Source organism: Salvia hispanica, chromosome 1, assembly GCF_023119035.1.
Source record: "Salvia hispanica cultivar TCC Black 2014 chromosome 1, UniMelb_Shisp_WGS_1.0, whole genome shotgun sequence".
Lineage (NCBI taxonomy): Eukaryota > Viridiplantae > Streptophyta > Magnoliopsida > Lamiales > Lamiaceae > Salvia > Salvia hispanica.
Genome location: NC_062965.1, coordinates 7,567,133 through 7,584,992, shown reverse-complemented (window position 1 = coordinate 7,584,992; position 17,860 = coordinate 7,567,133). Strand labels below are relative to the sequence as shown.

The following is a 17,860-nucleotide window of genomic DNA, read 5'->3' as shown; positions in this document are numbered from 1 at the left end:
GAATAAATAAGTCCAAAATAAAGCTATCCAATAAAAAAAAATACAGTACATCATTAAAATTTCTCAAATTGAATAATAATAATTTTTTTCAAATAATACCATTAATTGTGATCAAATTACGTTATATTTATAGATGAAAAATGATAAAAATAATGTATAAAAAATAAATATTGTGTGCATTTGGTTCTATTCAGGCCTGCGCCTTGCAATGCAGTCGTATTCGGGGACGCATCCTTAGAGCATCAACAATGCAACCACGATTGAGGGGGGCCGCCCGACGGGGCAGCACTGCAACTCCCTCTCTAAGTGCGGCGGCCTGGCCGCTAGCCCCATTTCCGGCTGAATAGTCGGCCTTCCCCCCTCCCCCTTTTAAAAATAATTTTATATACCTCTATTTCATATAAATATCTTAATTTCATCAATAAATATCCATTATTCACATCAAAACTTATACACTCGTTTCTCAAATTTTTTATAAAAAAATCAGTATTTAATTTACGTTTTTACATAATTTTTTTGTAAACTTTTTGTATTTTAAATTATTGCATTTTTTTTTATCGAAATTTACTTTTTTGATTTCAATTGATATAAATTTCAATTAAGTCAATTATTAAATGACTAAAAAGCATGTTAAAAGTTGTAGGTGAAATTGGGGCTGAATTTGGGGCGGGCTATATTGTTCTAGTACTCCTTCCGTTCTAGAAAATTTGTCACTTATTTCCATTTTCTTTCGACCTTAAAAATTTATCACCTTTCAGTTTTGTCATTTTTATTAGCAGATTTCACATCTCACTAACTCATTCTCACTCACATTTTATTACTCCTTCCGTCCCCAAAGAATATGCACTTTGGATTCGTCACGAGTTTTAATGTAAAATTGGTAAAGTAAGAGAGAGGTAGAGAGAAAAGTAATTAAAGTATTGTTAGTGGAGAATGAGTCCCACCTCATTAGAGATAAAAGACTTTTCATATTTAGTAAGTGCATATTCTTGTGGAACGACTAAGAAGGAAAGAGTGCATATTCTTGTGGGACGGAGGGAGTATAAATTAATTTATAAAAGTATGACTCATATGACATTAACTTTTTCAACTCAATTTCTATTATATTTCTTAAAACTCATGCCGCACCAAATGATGACAAATTATTAGGGACAGAGGGAGTAGCATTTATTGCTAGAACTTGAAAAATTGACGTGGCAGTTGAAAAATGGGTTTGTGGCTGGATTTTGAGTCCAATACTGTGGATGCTCTTATACTGATGGAGAGGGCTTCGGTCAGGTCCGGGCTGCACCGTTGTCCCAAGAACATATGAGGCCGAACCGCACCACACCGCGCTGCACGTTTTGTTGTTCGATCTCGACAAGGGCTTCAATTATTCATGCCTTTAAAATAACTAGAAACATTATACTTCCTCTGTCTGCGAATAAGAGTCCCTTTTTCTATTTTAGACCGTCCGCAAATAGGAGTTCTGATTCACTTTTATCATAAATAGTACTCCCTCTGTCCCATTGAAGATGACTCACTTTCCTTTTTAGTTTGTCCCAACTAAGATGACTCATTACTTAAAATGGAAACACTTTTATCTCTACTTTATTCCATCTCTCTTACTTTACTCTCTCCTCTCAACACACAAAATAAATTTGCATAAAATCCCGTGCCGCCCAAGAAATGGGTCATCTTCCTTGGGACGGAGGGAGTGATAGAGTCTCACCTTTCACTAATTCATTCCACTCACATTTTATTTAAAACTAATATATATAAGTGAGACTCATATTCCATCGACTTTTTTCCATCCAATTTTTTTAATGTTTCTTAAAACTCATGACGCTAAAAAATGAGACTTTTAATGGCGGGCGAAGGGAATAATATAGAGGTAAACATTCAATTTTGCCGAAATCGAGCAGAATCGAATTATTGTAAAAATTGAACTTGAAAAATCAAAATCCAAATCCATAGAACAATTCGAATGGAAACCTATAATTACATCAAAATATTTTTAAAAAAACGAAAATACAAAAATGACATTTTTCTAGTACTAGTACTTAAATTTTGAACAGAAAAAATTAGTCGCACCACTTTAAAATTTGTCTCTACTTTCTCGTAAAATAATGTCTGCGAGCTTTTCGTCTCTGCAATCGTCTTGACATATACCCGATTAACTGTTCCTTTCTCTCTCCTTCTTCCCTATAAAGAATGGAATCACCTCATTTACCCATATATCTCATGATCCCATTTCTTCAACTAAAAACAGCTCCATCATCCGCCATGGACACCGCCCAGCTTCACCACATGTATAACCCACCAGAGACTCCCAGAGAGCCCATGGAGTTCCTCTCCCGCTCCTGGAGCTCCTCCGCCCTCCAAATCTCCAAAGCTCTTGCTCCGCCGCCGCGCCCCTCCCACATTCCCGCCGAAATCATCCTCGAAGATATCTCCGCCGAGCTCGACTCCGCCGCCGCCGGAAACCCCTTCTCCTTTGCTTCTTCTGAGACCTCTCAGCTTGTCATGGAGCGCATTATGTCTCAGTCTGTAAGTAAAGATCCAATTTTTGTATCTGTCTGTTACTTAAAAATCAAATCTTTCCCTCTGTCCCTACCCATATTCTTGGAATTATGTGAATTTCGTACGTGAATGTATGGAAAAACAGAGGATTTGTTGTTGAGTTCTGCAATTCAAGAATCAAGAACGTTTTTTTTATTGTGATTTTGATGAGGGTACTACATGTAAAGCAGGCTGTATCACCGCATAGCTCAGGAAGGCCTTCCCACAGCAGTGGGCCCCTCAACGGCGGTGGTGGTTCCATCTCTGATAGCCCACCAGTCTCCCCATCTGAAATGGATGATCTCAAGGTTTCTTCATTTTTCTCTCATTATTCTATTTGTTTCTTGCTTTACTGTGTTTGCTGTCTTGCATTTGCATTTATGTTTTTGGAGTAGTACGAATTATTTGTCTGTGTTATTTATTTGGTCGCACAAAACACAAGTTCTGCAACAGAGAGAGAGAGAGTATGTATCAGCTTTCTCTTTAACCAACAACATTCTGAAACTGTTAACAAAGTACCAGACTGAGACCACCTATATCAGTTTCTTGCATTAGCTTTAAAGATGGAGGAATTTTTGGGGTGGCTAAATATTTAATTTCTTAATTCTAATTTCTCCTAGGAAAAAAATTGTGATAAATGTAACAGCTTTGATTGTCTGGCAATAATGGAAAGAAGTGAATTTATTATGTGGGGCACTCTGCCATCTTCAGTTGTGGTTCATGTTGGTCTTGGTGGGCTCTTTTTGTGGTAATCTTATTGATTGAATCAAAACGTGGAGGATGCAACATTTTTAGCATTACTTTATCATCAAAATTTAGTGAATTTGATGTTGACATTGATTTTTTTTGATGTAGTTGATGAATGATCATGTTGGCGGTAGCAACCAGATCAAGGCCAGCTTCGTCATCGGGCCATCTGCAGGCGGGAGGAAGACGGTGGGGAGGTGGTTGAAGGATAGGAAAGAGAAGAAGAAGGAGGAGTTGAGGGCACAGAATGCACAGCTTCATGCTGCTATATCTGTTGCTGGTGTAGCAGCTGCTATTGCTGCCATCGCGGCTGCCACAGCCGCATCTTCTGGAGCTAGAAAGGATGAGCAGATGGCCAAGACCGACATGGCCGTGGCCTCAGCTGCAACACTGGTGGCTGCACAGTGTGTTGAGGCGGCCGAGGCCATGGGGGCTGAGCGCGAGCACTTGGCCTCGGTGGTCAGCTCCGCTGTCAACGTGCAATCTCCTGGAGACATTATGACCTTGACAGCTGCTGCAGCTACTGGTACAAATCTTGCCAATTCTTGGATCATTCTTTTATGTTTTTGAGAAGGTTTTTTAGTGAATGTCTGCTAAATTTTTCCCAGCTCTGCGCGGCGCTGCCACATTGAAGGCGAGGGCGTTGAAGGAAGTGTGGAACATCGCATCTGTTACCCCCGCGGACAGGGTGCCTAATGGTGGCAGTAGTGGAAGAAATGGGAGTTTGAACGGAAGCCACAGTGGCGAGCTTGTAGCTGAAGAGAATTTCCTCGGTATTTGCAGTAAGGAGTTGCTTGCTAGAGGCGGGGAGCTCCTGAAACGAACGCGAAAGGGTAAATTCTTGAGTCTCCTCGTCTCAATGTTTTAACAAAAATGTTCTAGTTAGTGCCTCTATTAGTATGTCAGATTGATGATGATGATGATGGTCTTTACACGTTTTTTGTCGATGATTGTAGTCGAGTAATGGTTGAATTCTGTATGGTGAAATGCAGGTGATCTTCATTGGAAGATTGTGTCTGTGTACATCAACAGAATGGGTCAGGTGAGAGCCTTTTCTTGGCCATGATTGAACAATCAAACTCTTTGCCAATGATATTATGCTCGGCTTTACATCTAATCTTCAGCAAAGAAACTTCAATCAAGTGGGGGCAAAAGCTAAAGCTAATGAAAAACATACAAAATGCTGATCTGCCTTTTGCTTTCCATGATCTAAAACAGAGTTTTTGATTCACATTTTGACAGGTGATACTGAAAATGAAGAGTAGACATGTTGCTGGGACAGTCACAAAAAAGAAAAAGAGTGAGTGAGCCTTTAATTTTCTGCTTTTGTCTTTTCTTTTTATTTACAGAATTGGAGGTGGTGGGCTTGCTTCCATTTGGGGATTTGAGAAAGTAGTGTGAAAATTGTTATGAGAGTAAAAAAAAGATAAAGAAAGTTGGCATCTTTTTCTTGAAATTCTCAGATGTAGTGCTGGAGGTGATGAAGGACATTCCAGCGTGGCCGGGGCGTCACCTGCTTGAAGGCGGAGAGGACCGGAGATACTTCTCCTTGAAGACGGTGGCGCGTGGGGTCGTCGAGTTTGAGTGCCGGAATCAAAGGGAGCATGATATATGGACTCAAGGTGTTACAAGGCTGCTTACAATCACTGCAGATAAGAAGATGTGATGGTTTTAATATCCTATGATTATGGCCTAAAGTCTTGAAGTTTGCTTGGGAATTGTTGTTTTTTGTTTTTCATATTTCTTTGCCAATGTCCAATGTATAAAATGAAGCTTAAGTTTGTCACAAATGGAGGCATTTAGTAAAGGTAAAAGGTAAAGTGAAATTAAAGAAAGATAGAAAACCATGTGATCTTGTGGGAAAGGAAAAGTGGTATCTTGGACTAGGTTATGGTCAAAAAATAATGGGGGGATCCATTTTTCTTGAATTTTATATTATTACAATGCAGATAATGTTAAATCCAGTTAATTAGTGTTGGGAACATAGATTAAGGTTTGTGATTAGGCTGTTTGGTTTGTAATCATTACTGCAGTATTACAATCTGTTTGCTTTTTGTCTTTTACTGTAATAGTTTGACTAGGACTGTAAGATTGTCTGAATTGAAGATAATGCACAAATTCAGACTGTTTGTAGGAGAAGGCAACCTCACCTTCCACAAAACTAAATAATCCAGATAACTCAAACCTACCTATCATGTCAAAAAAAATTTATCTTATCCACAAAACTAATGCCCCTTTAATATTTTATTTGTGTTCAATTAGGAAAATGATAATTTCGTTTTAAATAGTAGTAGTATACTTTTTCTTTTAGGATTTTGTACATGATTTCTGTCCTTCGGCGGTTATCTTAAAATATAATGTTGTACATTTATTTGGAATCTCAAATAATCACATTTTGTATGAAACATTTAACTAATAACAGATACTTTATAAATAAAACATTTGATAAACTTATTTATACAACCTGCATGACAAAATTGTAGTAAATGATACTCCCTCCATTCCATAGTAGTGGAGACGTTTCTTTTCAGCACGGAGATTAAAAAAAATATGTTAGGTGAGTTAAATAAAGAGAGAATAAAGTGGAAAATAAAAAAGGTAGATAGATGAATAGAGAAAAAAGTAAGAGAGAGTAAAGTATGTGTGAAAATATGTGGAACAGAGAGAGTATTGTTTTAAGTAAAGTAAAAGAGATGGAGGGAAAAAGTGGTGAAAGTAGTGTAGAGGAGGATTGTGGAGTCCACATTTAGAATGATGTGTATGGTTAGTATTTGTTCAAAATTTTCCATATTTAAAATTGGTCTAATTTTGGTGGATGACCCAAAATGGTAAATTAGTCTAATTTTTTTGTTTGGACGGAGGTAGTATATATTTATACATATAAATAAATGATACTACTATGTTGTAGGGTGTGTTTGGATTGAAGTTCATCTTTCATTTAGAACACAATCATTTTGCAAATTTTTTGTTTTCCATTTTTATTTGTGGTGTTTAAATTGATGGTATGTTATATATAGTCCTTAATATCACATGTTTGGTTTGTATTTAAAGCACACTATATTTCAAAATTACCCTCTGACTTTTTCTATATTTCTAAAATTGAGGGCTATATTAGTAAATTCCACGTAATTTAAGATTAATATAGTGTTGCACATATTATTACCACATAATTTTCTATGATAATAAAACACATTTTTTCAGCCTTAATTCAACGGGATCTTGCCCATTGAGCGGGGCCACGCAGAAAATTTAACCAACATATAAAACACTTGTTTTGACCATTAAATGTACTTTAAATGTGACTATCTACCAATTCAAATACACCCGTAGGACATCCACGATCTCATCTCCAATTCATCTCATTTCTACACATTTAACGGGTCCCACACCACTTTTTACTCATCTCTTCATCAAGAGATAACACTTGCAATCTTTCATCTCCATACCATCTCATCTCTTAATTATTTTACTTCTTTGATTAAAAATACCGTTTCATTTAAAAAACATTTCAATTAAAAAATATTAATCAAAATACTCGAATATTACAAATTAAAATCCTAAAAATTCAAATAAGACAATTAACTGCTACTTTTATGAAAAATTAATTTTTAAATTAAAACCGATTTTATAAGAAACTAAAACCATGCATACTCAAAACCCGAACTCGGCTTCCACTTATTAATCAAATTAATAGTATTACTATATAGGTTCTACTAAACTTTTAAAATCTGAACTAGTCAATTAGGATACTCAAAATTAATTATTTATCAACTTAGTTTCAATAATATATAAATGGTGCAATTAAGTAAACGACTGAGCATAATTGTGGTCGGTAACTTCTCTGAATGGTGCAATTAAGTAAACAACTAGTCTATTTTATTGTACTGGTAGTTTAGTGATTAGTGAGCGGCATCAATGCTTAGTAAAACCTGCCTACTTAGGAGCGGTACATAAATTAGTTTTGGTAAATGGACTTAAATAGCTGAAGATATCAATTTCAATCTATTAAGTATATCGGTTGACAATTATTCTTATCTACATTAGACTAAAGAGGAAATGACTTACAGTAGAAAACATCCACATTAATTTATTTTGGATTTGGATGTGGAACCGTCACAAATATTTAGCTGTTATTTGGTCAGAGATACAGCACAATGAGATCATGTTCACACTAATTGACTAATTATTACTTTTTCGTTCCACGGTAATAGAGACGTTTATTTCGGCATGTGATCTAAGAAAAATAATGTTAAGTGAGTTAAGTAAAAAGACAAAATAAAGTAAGAAATGAAAAAGGCAGAGTAATGAAGAATGAATAAAGTACTAGTAAAGTAATTGAGAAGAAATGTATTGACTTTTTACTAAAAAGGAAATGACTCGATTAAAACTCGCCTAAGAGTCAGAACTTGTAAGTACTTTTGCTATAAAAATAACGCAAATTAGATTTTATCATAGAATTTGGTCTTTAAATAAAACATTCCAAATAATTAATACAGTAATTACATAAATATAAAAAATCTGCAAAGTATTCGAATCTTAACTAAAAATTCTTTTATTTACAAGGTAATTTGTCGATTTCAAGATAATTTTAATGTACTTTTATGTTTACAACATTATTGTTGTACTATAATATGAATAATTGAATTCTTTTTCTTGGCAAGGAACGAGGTAATTATGATATTTTTCATATTGCGTCGCCGATGTCCTAAATAGATACTCCCTCCGTCCCCTATTAGGAGTCACTCTTTAATTGGGCACGGATTTTAAGAAATATAAAGAAAAGTTGGTTGAAAAAATTAGTGGAATGTGAGACCCATTTTTTTATATTGGTTTTATAATAAAATGTGAGTGAATTGAGTTAATGGAATGTGGGATCTACTTACTATTTATGGTAAAAATGAAGTGTGACTCTTAATTGGGGACGGATCGAAATGGAAAAGTGTGACTCTTAATGTGGGACGGAGGGAGTATAAAATATGATTATTATAAATAAAAGATATGTACCTATCACGTCCATCATATCTATAGAACTAATATTTAAATACACAGTGTTGATGCTGTCCCATGCTATCACCTGCATTGAATAAGTCACATAAACTATACGCCAAATTAATTAATTAAATTAATAATGCATCCCACCAAATTCAAAACATTAATCATATTCATATCCTATTTGAATTTTTAGTCAATGAATTGTAGCCCATGTATAATCTGAAAATTCCACATGTGAATAGTTAAAATAAATTTATACTAGTACAAAAATCGGTCAGAGAGGTATAGGTTAAATGCAAGAAATGTCACAAGTAAACAAAGGCTAAACAAGATGATTATATCTAAAATTTTGTGTTTCCTTTATTTGTGACTTTGTAGTTTAGTCAGTCTAGTCTGACGTTGAGAACATAAAATCGAGAGGCGCTAAAAATAAGGTCATGAATTAACAGTAAACAAATTAAATAGAGCTAAAATTAAAAGTATACTGAAATAGTCTGTTATCTCTGCACTCCTCATAGTATGGTATTGTATGTACAGGACAAAATAAACAACAAATGTTGGCAAAAACCCCAATTAAGTACTAGTAGTAGTAGTAGTACAAATTAAATATGCATATACTAAACTAAAAATGAGGTATTAATTAATTAAATAATTAATTAATATTGTTACTCAAGGGAAGAAGATCTTGTCTCTGCATTTGCACCTCCAGGCCTCCGGATAGTACTCCAGTTTGGAGGTGAAGCCCGGGTGAATCGCCACGCGAACCGCCTTACACGGCGTGCACTGCCCGCACTTGGATCTGCATGACGGCGGCGACGATCCCGGGCCCACTCCTACAGCCTCCTCCCCTGCACACACCAATCATCCTTACTTAATTACTCAATTCTAAACATGACTTATAAGTATATATGTATGTACAAATATAGTAATGAAGTAGGTACGTAGAGATATACCGAAGGTCAAGGCTGAGGCGGAGGCAAGGAAGAGGAGCGTCGTGACGGCGGCGAAGAGGGTTAATTGGTTCATAGCGGCGGAGAGGATTATTGGAGGTGGGAAGGCTCAAGGCTGAGTGTGGTTGTGTTGTGTGTGCCTGAAAAGATAATAGTAGTAATAGATACATATATTATTGATGCAACCGTGTGTGTGAGTCCAAGTCAAAGAAGACTAGACAGTGTGTGTGTGAAAATCGAATTGTAATTTAAGAGGTTTGTAGTATAAGTACTATTCCCTTTCTTAGACAAGACGAGATTTTATGCAAATTAATTCTGTGTTCAAAAGAAAGAATAAAGTATTTTAAGGACTTTCTATATTTAGTAATGCGTCATTTTGATTAGGAGAAATCGAAAAGAAAAGTGGGTCATATTCAATGGGACATAGAGAGTAGCAGTATAATTTTAATATACGATTAGTACTTAGATATACTATTCGTTAGTTCCTTTATGGTGTATTTTCTATGCACATTTCATTGTTTTATTACCTCTATTCATTTTTACATCGAGGCTTTTATATCCCGTAAATGTATATTTGACCTTTAAAAAAACTCATACTAATGTAAAATAAAGCATCAGATGATTGAATTTCATGCGGATTTTATGGTATAATTTGAGCAATTAATATATAGCTCACTTTATTATATTCAGTTCATATATGGGAAGGGGACCATTTTGAAGTTTGAATGATATTTTATCTTGCTATAATTAATTTGGTCAAGATTTTGGGTTGTAAATTTGTTGTTTAGCTTCTTTTTCCATAGATCCTAGCGTATTCATATTTTCATACAACCAATACATCTTTTTTCAATGAAATTCCCGTGCTGTATTCTATTGGTCTAGCTATAATTGCATACAAGTATACAATTTGTAATGATATTATATTCTGAATATGAAAGTATTTTTTACTTATCATTTTTTGGTATTTTACAAAACCAAAACAACAATTGTGTGAAAATGAAATTCGGTGGAATATTTAGAATTATTAGTAGGGTAGGTGTCGCCGAGGAGGACTATATACTTGCTGACTAAAAAATAGTACTCCCTCAATTCTCAAAATTTTATACATGTTGTTTAATAAGTTAAAGGAGAGAGAATAATTTAAAAGATTTGCATTTCTATTTTATGAAATATAGTATTTCTTTCATCCCGCAAAAAATGTCGCACTTGTGGGATGTCACGGAATTTTAGAAAATTTTATTTTGTGTATTAAGTGGATAGAGAAAATATAATATTTATATTAATGTGAGAGATAACTTTTTTCAAAAAATGGAAATATGACATATTAAATGTGACAAACTAAAAGAGAAAGTGAGACATCTTTCATGGGACGAAGGGAATATCATTTAGAGTGAGAAGTCCCAAGAAGAAAACAATGACTTAGAATGAGACGGACCATTTATCCCTCAAAAGATATACTCCATCTGGTCCCAATAAATATGAAATATTTGGTTTCCGACAAAAGATTTTATGCGGTATTGTTTTGTGAGTTAATAAAAGAGAGTAAAGTAAGAGAGAAGAAAAAGTAGAGATAGTATTGTTTTCATTTTAGGAAAGATTTCATTTTTAGTGGTAAATTCCAAAGAAAAAACGTTTCATTTTTAATGGGACAGATGGAGTAATACTTATAGGATTAGACGAGGTTTAAAGAAATTTCATTTAACATGTTAAATGGAAGGAGAAAAAATATTTTGAATACATTAATTGAGCGACAAATTGTAATTAATATAATAATAAAGAGATAAAAAAATATAGTTAAATATATTAATGATGATTTACTATTTTCCAAAAATAGAAATATGAATGGAATAAAATAAAACAATAAAGTGAAACATTTGAAGTACTTCATCCGTCCGCGAATAAGAGTCTCGTTTGTTCATTTTAGTCAGTCCGCTAATAAGAGTCTTAGTTCACTTTTACCGTAAATGGTAATAGAGTCTCACATTCCACTAGCTCATTCCACTCGCATTTTATTTAAAATTAATCTATACAAGTGAGACTCGTATTTCTTTAACTTTTTTCAACTCATTTTCTTTAACTTTTTTTAACTCATTTTTCTTTAACTTTCTTAAAATTTGTACCGCTAAGAAATTAGAATCTTAGACGGACGGAGGGAGTATCATTTGTTTCAAATACAACTTTTCTTGAAGTAACTATTTTCACCTAGGCACATTAGTTTTGTTGAACATATAATTTATATCAAATAGTACCATTATACTTCATCCTTCTCATTCAAGATAAACACTTTTTTTTTTTGTCCAACTCAAGATGGCCACTTTCCAATTTTATAAATAACATTCTCTCTCGTCTCTTCTCATTAAAATATTCAACTACCTTTTTACTTTCTACTTCATTCCACTTAACAATTACCACTAAAAAATGTGGTCATTTTAAGTGGGACAAAGGAGGTACAACTTTTTTAACTATTTTCACCTAGGCACATTAGTTTTATTGAGCATATAATTTATTTCGATTACTTCCCCTATCCCACGATTCAAAATGCGTATCTTCTGGAATTTCTCCATTTATATTATTCCACTTATCTTTTAACAAAAAAATCAACGTATTTTCATATTTTTATAACAACCCGTTGTCAAAAAATTATTTTCTTTTGACGTTTTAGTATGTCTTACAGAATTAATTCATTTATTTAATTTTGAAAATCATTCACAACAAATTACAACACTAGTTGAGTCACACTATTCACCGGTAGTATTTCAAATTTATTTTTCTTTTATTTTTCTTTTATTTTATCAATTTTGCATTAAAACATGTGTTCCTAAAACTCCATATTTTTAGAAAACATAAAAAGTATTTTATTTTATTTTTATTTATCTATTAGTTTATTTTATTTCATTTTTATTTATTTACTCACTTCGTCCCCCACTAATTGTCCTCTTTTACCGTTTTCATCCGTTTCCTATTAATTGTCCACTTTTACTATTTTACCACAAATAAAAAGTATGTCTCATATTCTATTAATTTTTGTATACTCTATGCTGGAACCAAAATGGATAATTACTACTAGAAGTCAGGAACCAAAGTGGACAGTTACCATATACGAATGAAGGATTGAGGGAAGACCGTTTTTATCATTTCACTCATCAATAATAACTTCGTTAAATCTCGTTTAAGCGAATTAGCTTATTGTAGAAGGAGATTCATGTGATTGTTATTCCATCACATTAGTCACTCTATGTGTAACATCTTAGAGCTTAGACATTAATAATATGTGATGTCAACGTTTTAGGTGTACAAACTCTATGAAAAGAATTAGTACATGAATTTTTACAGTCTTTCAAATAATACCTAGAGTAGAGAGAGAAAAAAGATTGGAGGAGGCGTTGGCGTACCAAAATATAAAGTTGATTTAGATAGATTTGTTTGTTTTGATCTATTTCAATGTTCAAGAAAAAAGTTTAGGAGAAAGGGTCCCACGTTGGGATGGATTGATTGATATGTGTCGAGGCCCAATTCATGTACACAAATGATCTTTGCTATTGCTACACGGTCTTCTTGGACTTTGGGTTCATAACAAATAATTTCATGTATAACAAATAAATAAATTTTAAGACCATTAAATTCATAGATTTAGTAGATGGAGTATAAATTTAACACTTATCAATAGTTAAATTATGAATTAAAAGGTAAAGTCAAAACTGTAACGTTGCACAATAATTACTCAATTAGGTAGTTTCATCTGGTTCTGTTTTTATGTAATTTTGTTATTTTTTATTTATCTTATTTGATTATTTGAATTATATGATATATTAAGTCATATTGTAATTAACTGTTGTGTGAGCATATCCATAGCAAAATTGCCGAATTCCCAAATAGTACTCCCTCCGTTCCTTTATAGTTGAGTCATTTTTTCATTTCGGAAAGTTTCATCATAGTTGAGTCATTTCCATATATAGTAATTTTTCCTTCTTTCTTACTTTATTCTCTCTTACTTTATTCTCTCAACTTTATTCACTTTTTACTTTATTCTCTCTACCTTTTTCTCTTTCTTACTTTTTTATCTATTTATTTAACACACTTCAGAGCATCTCCATCCGTGCTCTTAGCTAAGAGCACGGAAGTGGGCCCGAACCCACTTTTACTCCTTGTCCTTAGCTAAGAGCACAACACCCACATCCGTGCTCTTAGCTAAGGACAAGCTCAAGGGTCCCACCATTCTATTATTCAATTTAAATACTCCAATTATTAAAAACATTTCTACATTATAAAAATACATTAAAAATAAAAATTACATAATTAAAATCCTAAAAAATAAAAATTATATAATTAAAATACTAAAAAATAAAAATACATAATTAAAATCCTAGAAAATAAAAAATACATAATTAAAATCCTACAAATTAAAAATTACACACGTGGAAGACTAGTCCTCTATCCCCAATTGCCTCTTGAGACCCCGGATCATTTGCTCATGTGTTGCAAGTTGATCCGGAGTCATTCGAGATGTATCGTTCATATAGAGTTGACTCAAGATGGTCCGCAACGTGTTGTTCGGGGGTAGAGGAGGCACAAAGGGAGCGGGGGCGGGGGCCGGGGTCGGGGCGGTTGGCCGCCGCCTTAACTTCCTTCCTTGCGGGCGGGAACTGCTCGGGCCAGCGTCGGGGGCTACCCAGAAGTTAGCTCCGGCAAGCTGGGTAGCCATATCATTGGAGACAGCCGGATCGAGACCAGGCAACCGACTGGACCGTTTGCTGGAGGAGGAGCTGGAGGAGGATCTTGCTATACCGCCCATACTTCGGATGTTGGCGCCCCTCTGCCAACAATCGAGGTACTTGAACGGTTTGAACTCCTCCCGTTGGTATGCCGCCAAGGCGGCAGTGACGATGTCGAGCTCGTTCGTGCCGCTCCCCGCCGACCGCTCTTCCTGGAGGTAAATCCCCTGGAACTTCCCAATTGCCTCGTTGCATATGTAGATGCAATTGCGAACCATACTATCATTGCGATAGATGGTTCCCGCCGGCCGGGTTTCATTGTAGAGGCGAGTGATGCGCCACCAATACGTATCCCCGGTTTGGTTCGTGCCGACGTCCGGATCTTCGGAGACTGCCAAGTAGGCTTTGAACATCGTCATCATCTCACCCGGAGTGTACGGGGTGCGGGTGCCACGAACAGGAGGAGTAGGAACGAGAAGTAGGAGTAGGAGTAGAGGCACGTTGCTCCCTCCCGATCCGGGTTCGGGTGCCCACCCGAACCCGGGCGTTAGGTCGTGCAACGGGTAGGACGGTAGCCACCCGGAGCTTGCGAACCTTAGGTTTGAGGAGGGGCCGTAAATTGGGTTTCCGGACTATGTCCGGCCTCGGAGTCGAACCAATTGTGGTTCCAACCGCGATTGCCGGAAGGGTGATCGCCGGAGCCGGACATTGTGTAGTGTGGTGAGAATTTAGATGAGAGAGTATGAGGAAAAAAGATGAGAGAATGTAGATGATGATAGAATAGATAATAGATGAGAATGTGATTTTTTTTGTGTTGGAGTTGGGGTATTTATAGATGAAAATGTGAATTTTGGGGAAAAAAAATTGAAAAATAAATTAAAAGTGGGTAGAAAACGGATATATTTTTTTGGGAAGTGGGAAAATATTTTTTTTATTTAAAAACATTTTTTGAAATAAATTTCGAATTTAAAAAAAAAAAAAAAAAAAAAAAAAAAAGCGAAATTGGGCCAATCGTGAAGCTGCCACGTAATTGTGCTCAGCGGCACGGACGTGCTCTTAGCTAAGAGCAGCGCCGTGCCGCTGGCACGGACGGACGACCTCCAGCGGCACGGACGGACGGACGCAGTTTTCCCTACCGCTGCGGATGCTCTCAACATTCATTTCTTAAACTTCGTGCCGAAAAATTCCGTCTCAACTATGAGGGAACGGAGGGAGTATCAAATAATTGATCAAAACTTAAGGATTCGGATTTCAAAACATCAAGCATCCAATTAAACATTCAAACCTATGAAAATACGAGTTTGTCATTGCTTTAGATTCAATCAAGATTTTAGATCACTTTTTCGTATAATAAACTATATTATTGCTGGGTAATTTTGTCCATAAAGAAAAAGCATTAGGCATTTAATTAAGTTATGAATTAAAGCTAACTACTTTCTCCATATAAAATTCTTACAATATCCTTAGGTGCTGCGTTTTCTACATAATATGGTACCAATAATATGGTACCAAGATATAATCTAGAATTTAATTGTGAGATTATTTTAGTCAAATGAAGTTAGCTATGACTAATTATTCCATTATAATCCATCCAGAATTAAGTTGTGTGGTTGAATCTCATGAACCAAACACACTACATATTTAATCTCGGGATACAATCTTACAAACTGAACGCCCCTGTTGCATATGTTCACATGAATTGTGTTCCTACATCATTGTCTCTCTTTAAATATAATCAAGCCTAATCCGAAAATGGAACATTTTTTATTTGATACAATATCATTTTTATCAAAGCCTTATATCAATTTTCATTTTTCAGAGCATCGTTTTATTATGAAACATTATTCCATAGAAATCAATACTCAATATTAGTTTCAATTCAATACAATATCAATATTATAGATGATCAACATCCTTTTTTTCTTTTCAACATAAGTATCGTTTTCAGTTCGATACAATACCATTATTGATAAAGACAAACACCATTTTCAAATCAACGAGCCCTTTTGCAGTTGGCAACTTCTTGTCACTAAAGATGTGAAAATAGTCGTAAATGGCTCTAGGCTAGTTGAAACATACCATGAGTAACATAAGGGATGTATACGAGGATAGGAGTGCAGTCTTGTCCTCATGATCACTTTCTATCCTAAATCTAGGAAAACCGGATTATTGAAATGATAGAAGATTTCAAGAATTAATGATATAGACCAATAAACAACTGCAAAATAGTATTCAACCAGAGAACTTAGACATGACATCGATTTAATATTGAATAATTGAGTTGCATTTTATGAAAATTTATAGAAATTATAATGATCTAATGAATTAATATGGAATAATTGAGTTGCATTTTATGAAAATTTATAGAAATTATAATGATCTATTTCATTAGAGTTGAGATGGAACTAAAGATAAGACAAAATAGATACACAACGCAGAAAGAGTAGCATTAAAACTAACCAGCGTATATAGTTGTTGTTGTTCTCTTAGTGCTAGCCATAAGCTGACATCAAGTTCTCCAACTATCAGTTCCATACGTAAACCGTAACTTTAACATATAGGTATTCTTGTATCAAAAAATTATTAGGGCAATTTTATTATTATTGCGTAAGTTATCTTCATAATACGCAAGCATTTAATACTCCCCCCGTCTCGCGTTACTTGAGGCGTTTCTTTTCGGCACAAGATTTAAGAAAGTTGTGCTTAGTGAGTTAAATAAAGTAGAGGAGAGAAGTAAGAGAAAGAAGAGAGAGTAAAGTAAAATAAAGAATAAAATAGGAGAGATTAGATGTTTTGTTTTTAGCCAAAAAAATAAAATGACTCAAGTAACTTGAGACAACCCAAAATGGAATAAGACTCAAGTAACTTGGGACAAAGGGAGTATGAACATTTGGCCTGACACGGTTTTAAGAGCATCCGCAGCGGCATCTCGCTGCGGACTCGGTCTCGTCCCGGCGAGATGAGACGCCGCTGCAATCAATCGGTCTTGTCGCGTGTCTCGGGGTGGAGGGAGGGGTGGCGGGCTTTCTCGCCACGCGCCAGCATCATGTGGAGAGCGCTGGCGCGACGCGTGATGCTCACTCGCCGGCTCGCGAGTGGGCGTCGCCATACTGACGCAATAAAAAAATATTTTTTTAAAAAATTCTATTTTCCGCAACGGTAATTCTTTATTTATTTTGTTTTTTTATTCTATAAATACTCCTATTAACCTCTTTCATTTTACACACAAACACATTATCTCTCATCTTTTAATTAATAAAGTGTGTTTTTATTAATTGAATTTGTTGGAAATAAAAATAAAAAATGAAATTGAATGAATAGTTGAGGAATAAGATGGTTAAGAGATGGATGGATGCATGTACTGTCTCCTAGTTAAGAGTTGGAGTAAAAAGTGCAGTGGGGATGAGACGGTTAAGAGACGGTATTGAGACACCGCTGCGGATGTTCTAATGTATAATTGGTTAAGTAGAAGATAAAGCTAGAGAGATAAAATATAGTGTAAATAGTGTTTGTGGAAAAGTAGGCTCCACATTATTAGTAGTATAGTGTGATGATATTGTAAGTAAAATTATATGTAGGGATAATGTGTTGTTTAACTATTTGAAAATTAAAACGTTCATACATTTCAAAAACAAACTGATAAGAAAATAGTTTATACTTTTCGGAGACAGAATTATATTAGTATTAGATATCAAGTTTATGCGGAAAACGTTTTATCCGAATTGACTGGTACAAAAATGGTAAGTGGACGGTAAAAGAATAGGTCAATGGGGGTGAATAGTGGGTCTGGGCCGAATCAGAGTCATTGTGGCCCAATAATTCATATGCATGTGGATTTGGGCCTTCCCTGAAATCTCTACGTCTCATCTACTCTAGTCTTAGTTAATTCCTTTTGTGTCCTATGATAACAATGCAATT

General features: G+C 34.9%; 2 protein-coding genes across 3 annotated transcripts; one reads left to right on the top strand and one right to left on the bottom strand.

Moving 5' to 3' along the window:
* Nucleotides 1-2,108: 2,108 nt before the first annotated feature.
* LOC125202522 (VAN3-binding protein-like) lies at nucleotides 2,109-5,424 on the top strand. Of its 2 annotated transcripts, none has more exons than XM_048100927.1 (7): nucleotides 2,109-2,529; nucleotides 2,730-2,849; nucleotides 3,397-3,814; nucleotides 3,897-4,121; nucleotides 4,281-4,330; nucleotides 4,531-4,588; nucleotides 4,752-5,424. In XM_048100927.1, exons 1-7 carry the CDS (start codon nucleotides 2,194-2,196, stop codon nucleotides 4,952-4,954), a joined length of 1,410 nt encoding a protein of 469 aa, XP_047956884.1. In that variant the 5' UTR covers nucleotides 2,109-2,193; the 3' UTR covers nucleotides 4,955-5,424. The 2 variants fall into 2 exon arrangements, with proteins under 2 accessions (XP_047956884.1, XP_047956885.1); XM_048100928.1 differs by having other exon boundaries at nucleotides 2,110-2,529; nucleotides 2,733-2,849.
* Nucleotides 5,425-8,742: 3,318 nt separating this feature from the next.
* On the bottom strand, nucleotides 8,743-9,386 carry LOC125212163 (EPIDERMAL PATTERNING FACTOR-like protein 4). The gene is made up of 2 exons (XM_048112287.1): nucleotides 9,234-9,386; nucleotides 8,743-9,128 (listed from the first exon to the last, which is right to left on the bottom strand). The coding sequence occupies exons 1-2, from the start codon at nucleotides 9,304-9,306 to the stop codon at nucleotides 8,950-8,952; spliced, it is 252 nt and encodes an 83-aa protein (XP_047968244.1). The 5' UTR covers nucleotides 9,307-9,386; the 3' UTR covers nucleotides 8,743-8,949.
* Between the last annotated feature and the right edge of the window lie 8,474 nt (nucleotides 9,387-17,860).

Bases quoted from the DNA above. Each gene is read 5' to 3' on its own strand.
- LOC125202522 (XM_048100927.1), top strand. From the start codon at position 2,194: ATGGAATCACCTCATTTACCCATATATCTCATGATCCCATTTCTTCAA. The intron at 4,331-4,530 runs GTGAGAGCCTTT...ACATTTTGACAG, and splicing joins ACATCAACAGAATGGGTCAG to GTGATACTGAAAATGAAGAG. The intron at 4,589-4,751 runs GTGAGTGAGCCT...TGAAATTCTCAG, and splicing joins AGTCACAAAAAAGAAAAAGA to ATGTAGTGCTGGAGGTGATG.
- LOC125212163 (XM_048112287.1), bottom strand. From the start codon at position 9,306: ATGAACCAATTAACCCTCTTCGCCGCCGTCACGACGCTCCTCTTCCTT. The intron at 9,129-9,233 runs GTATATCTCTAC...TGGTGTGTGCAG, and splicing joins CGCCTCAGCCTTGACCTTCG to GGGAGGAGGCTGTAGGAGTG.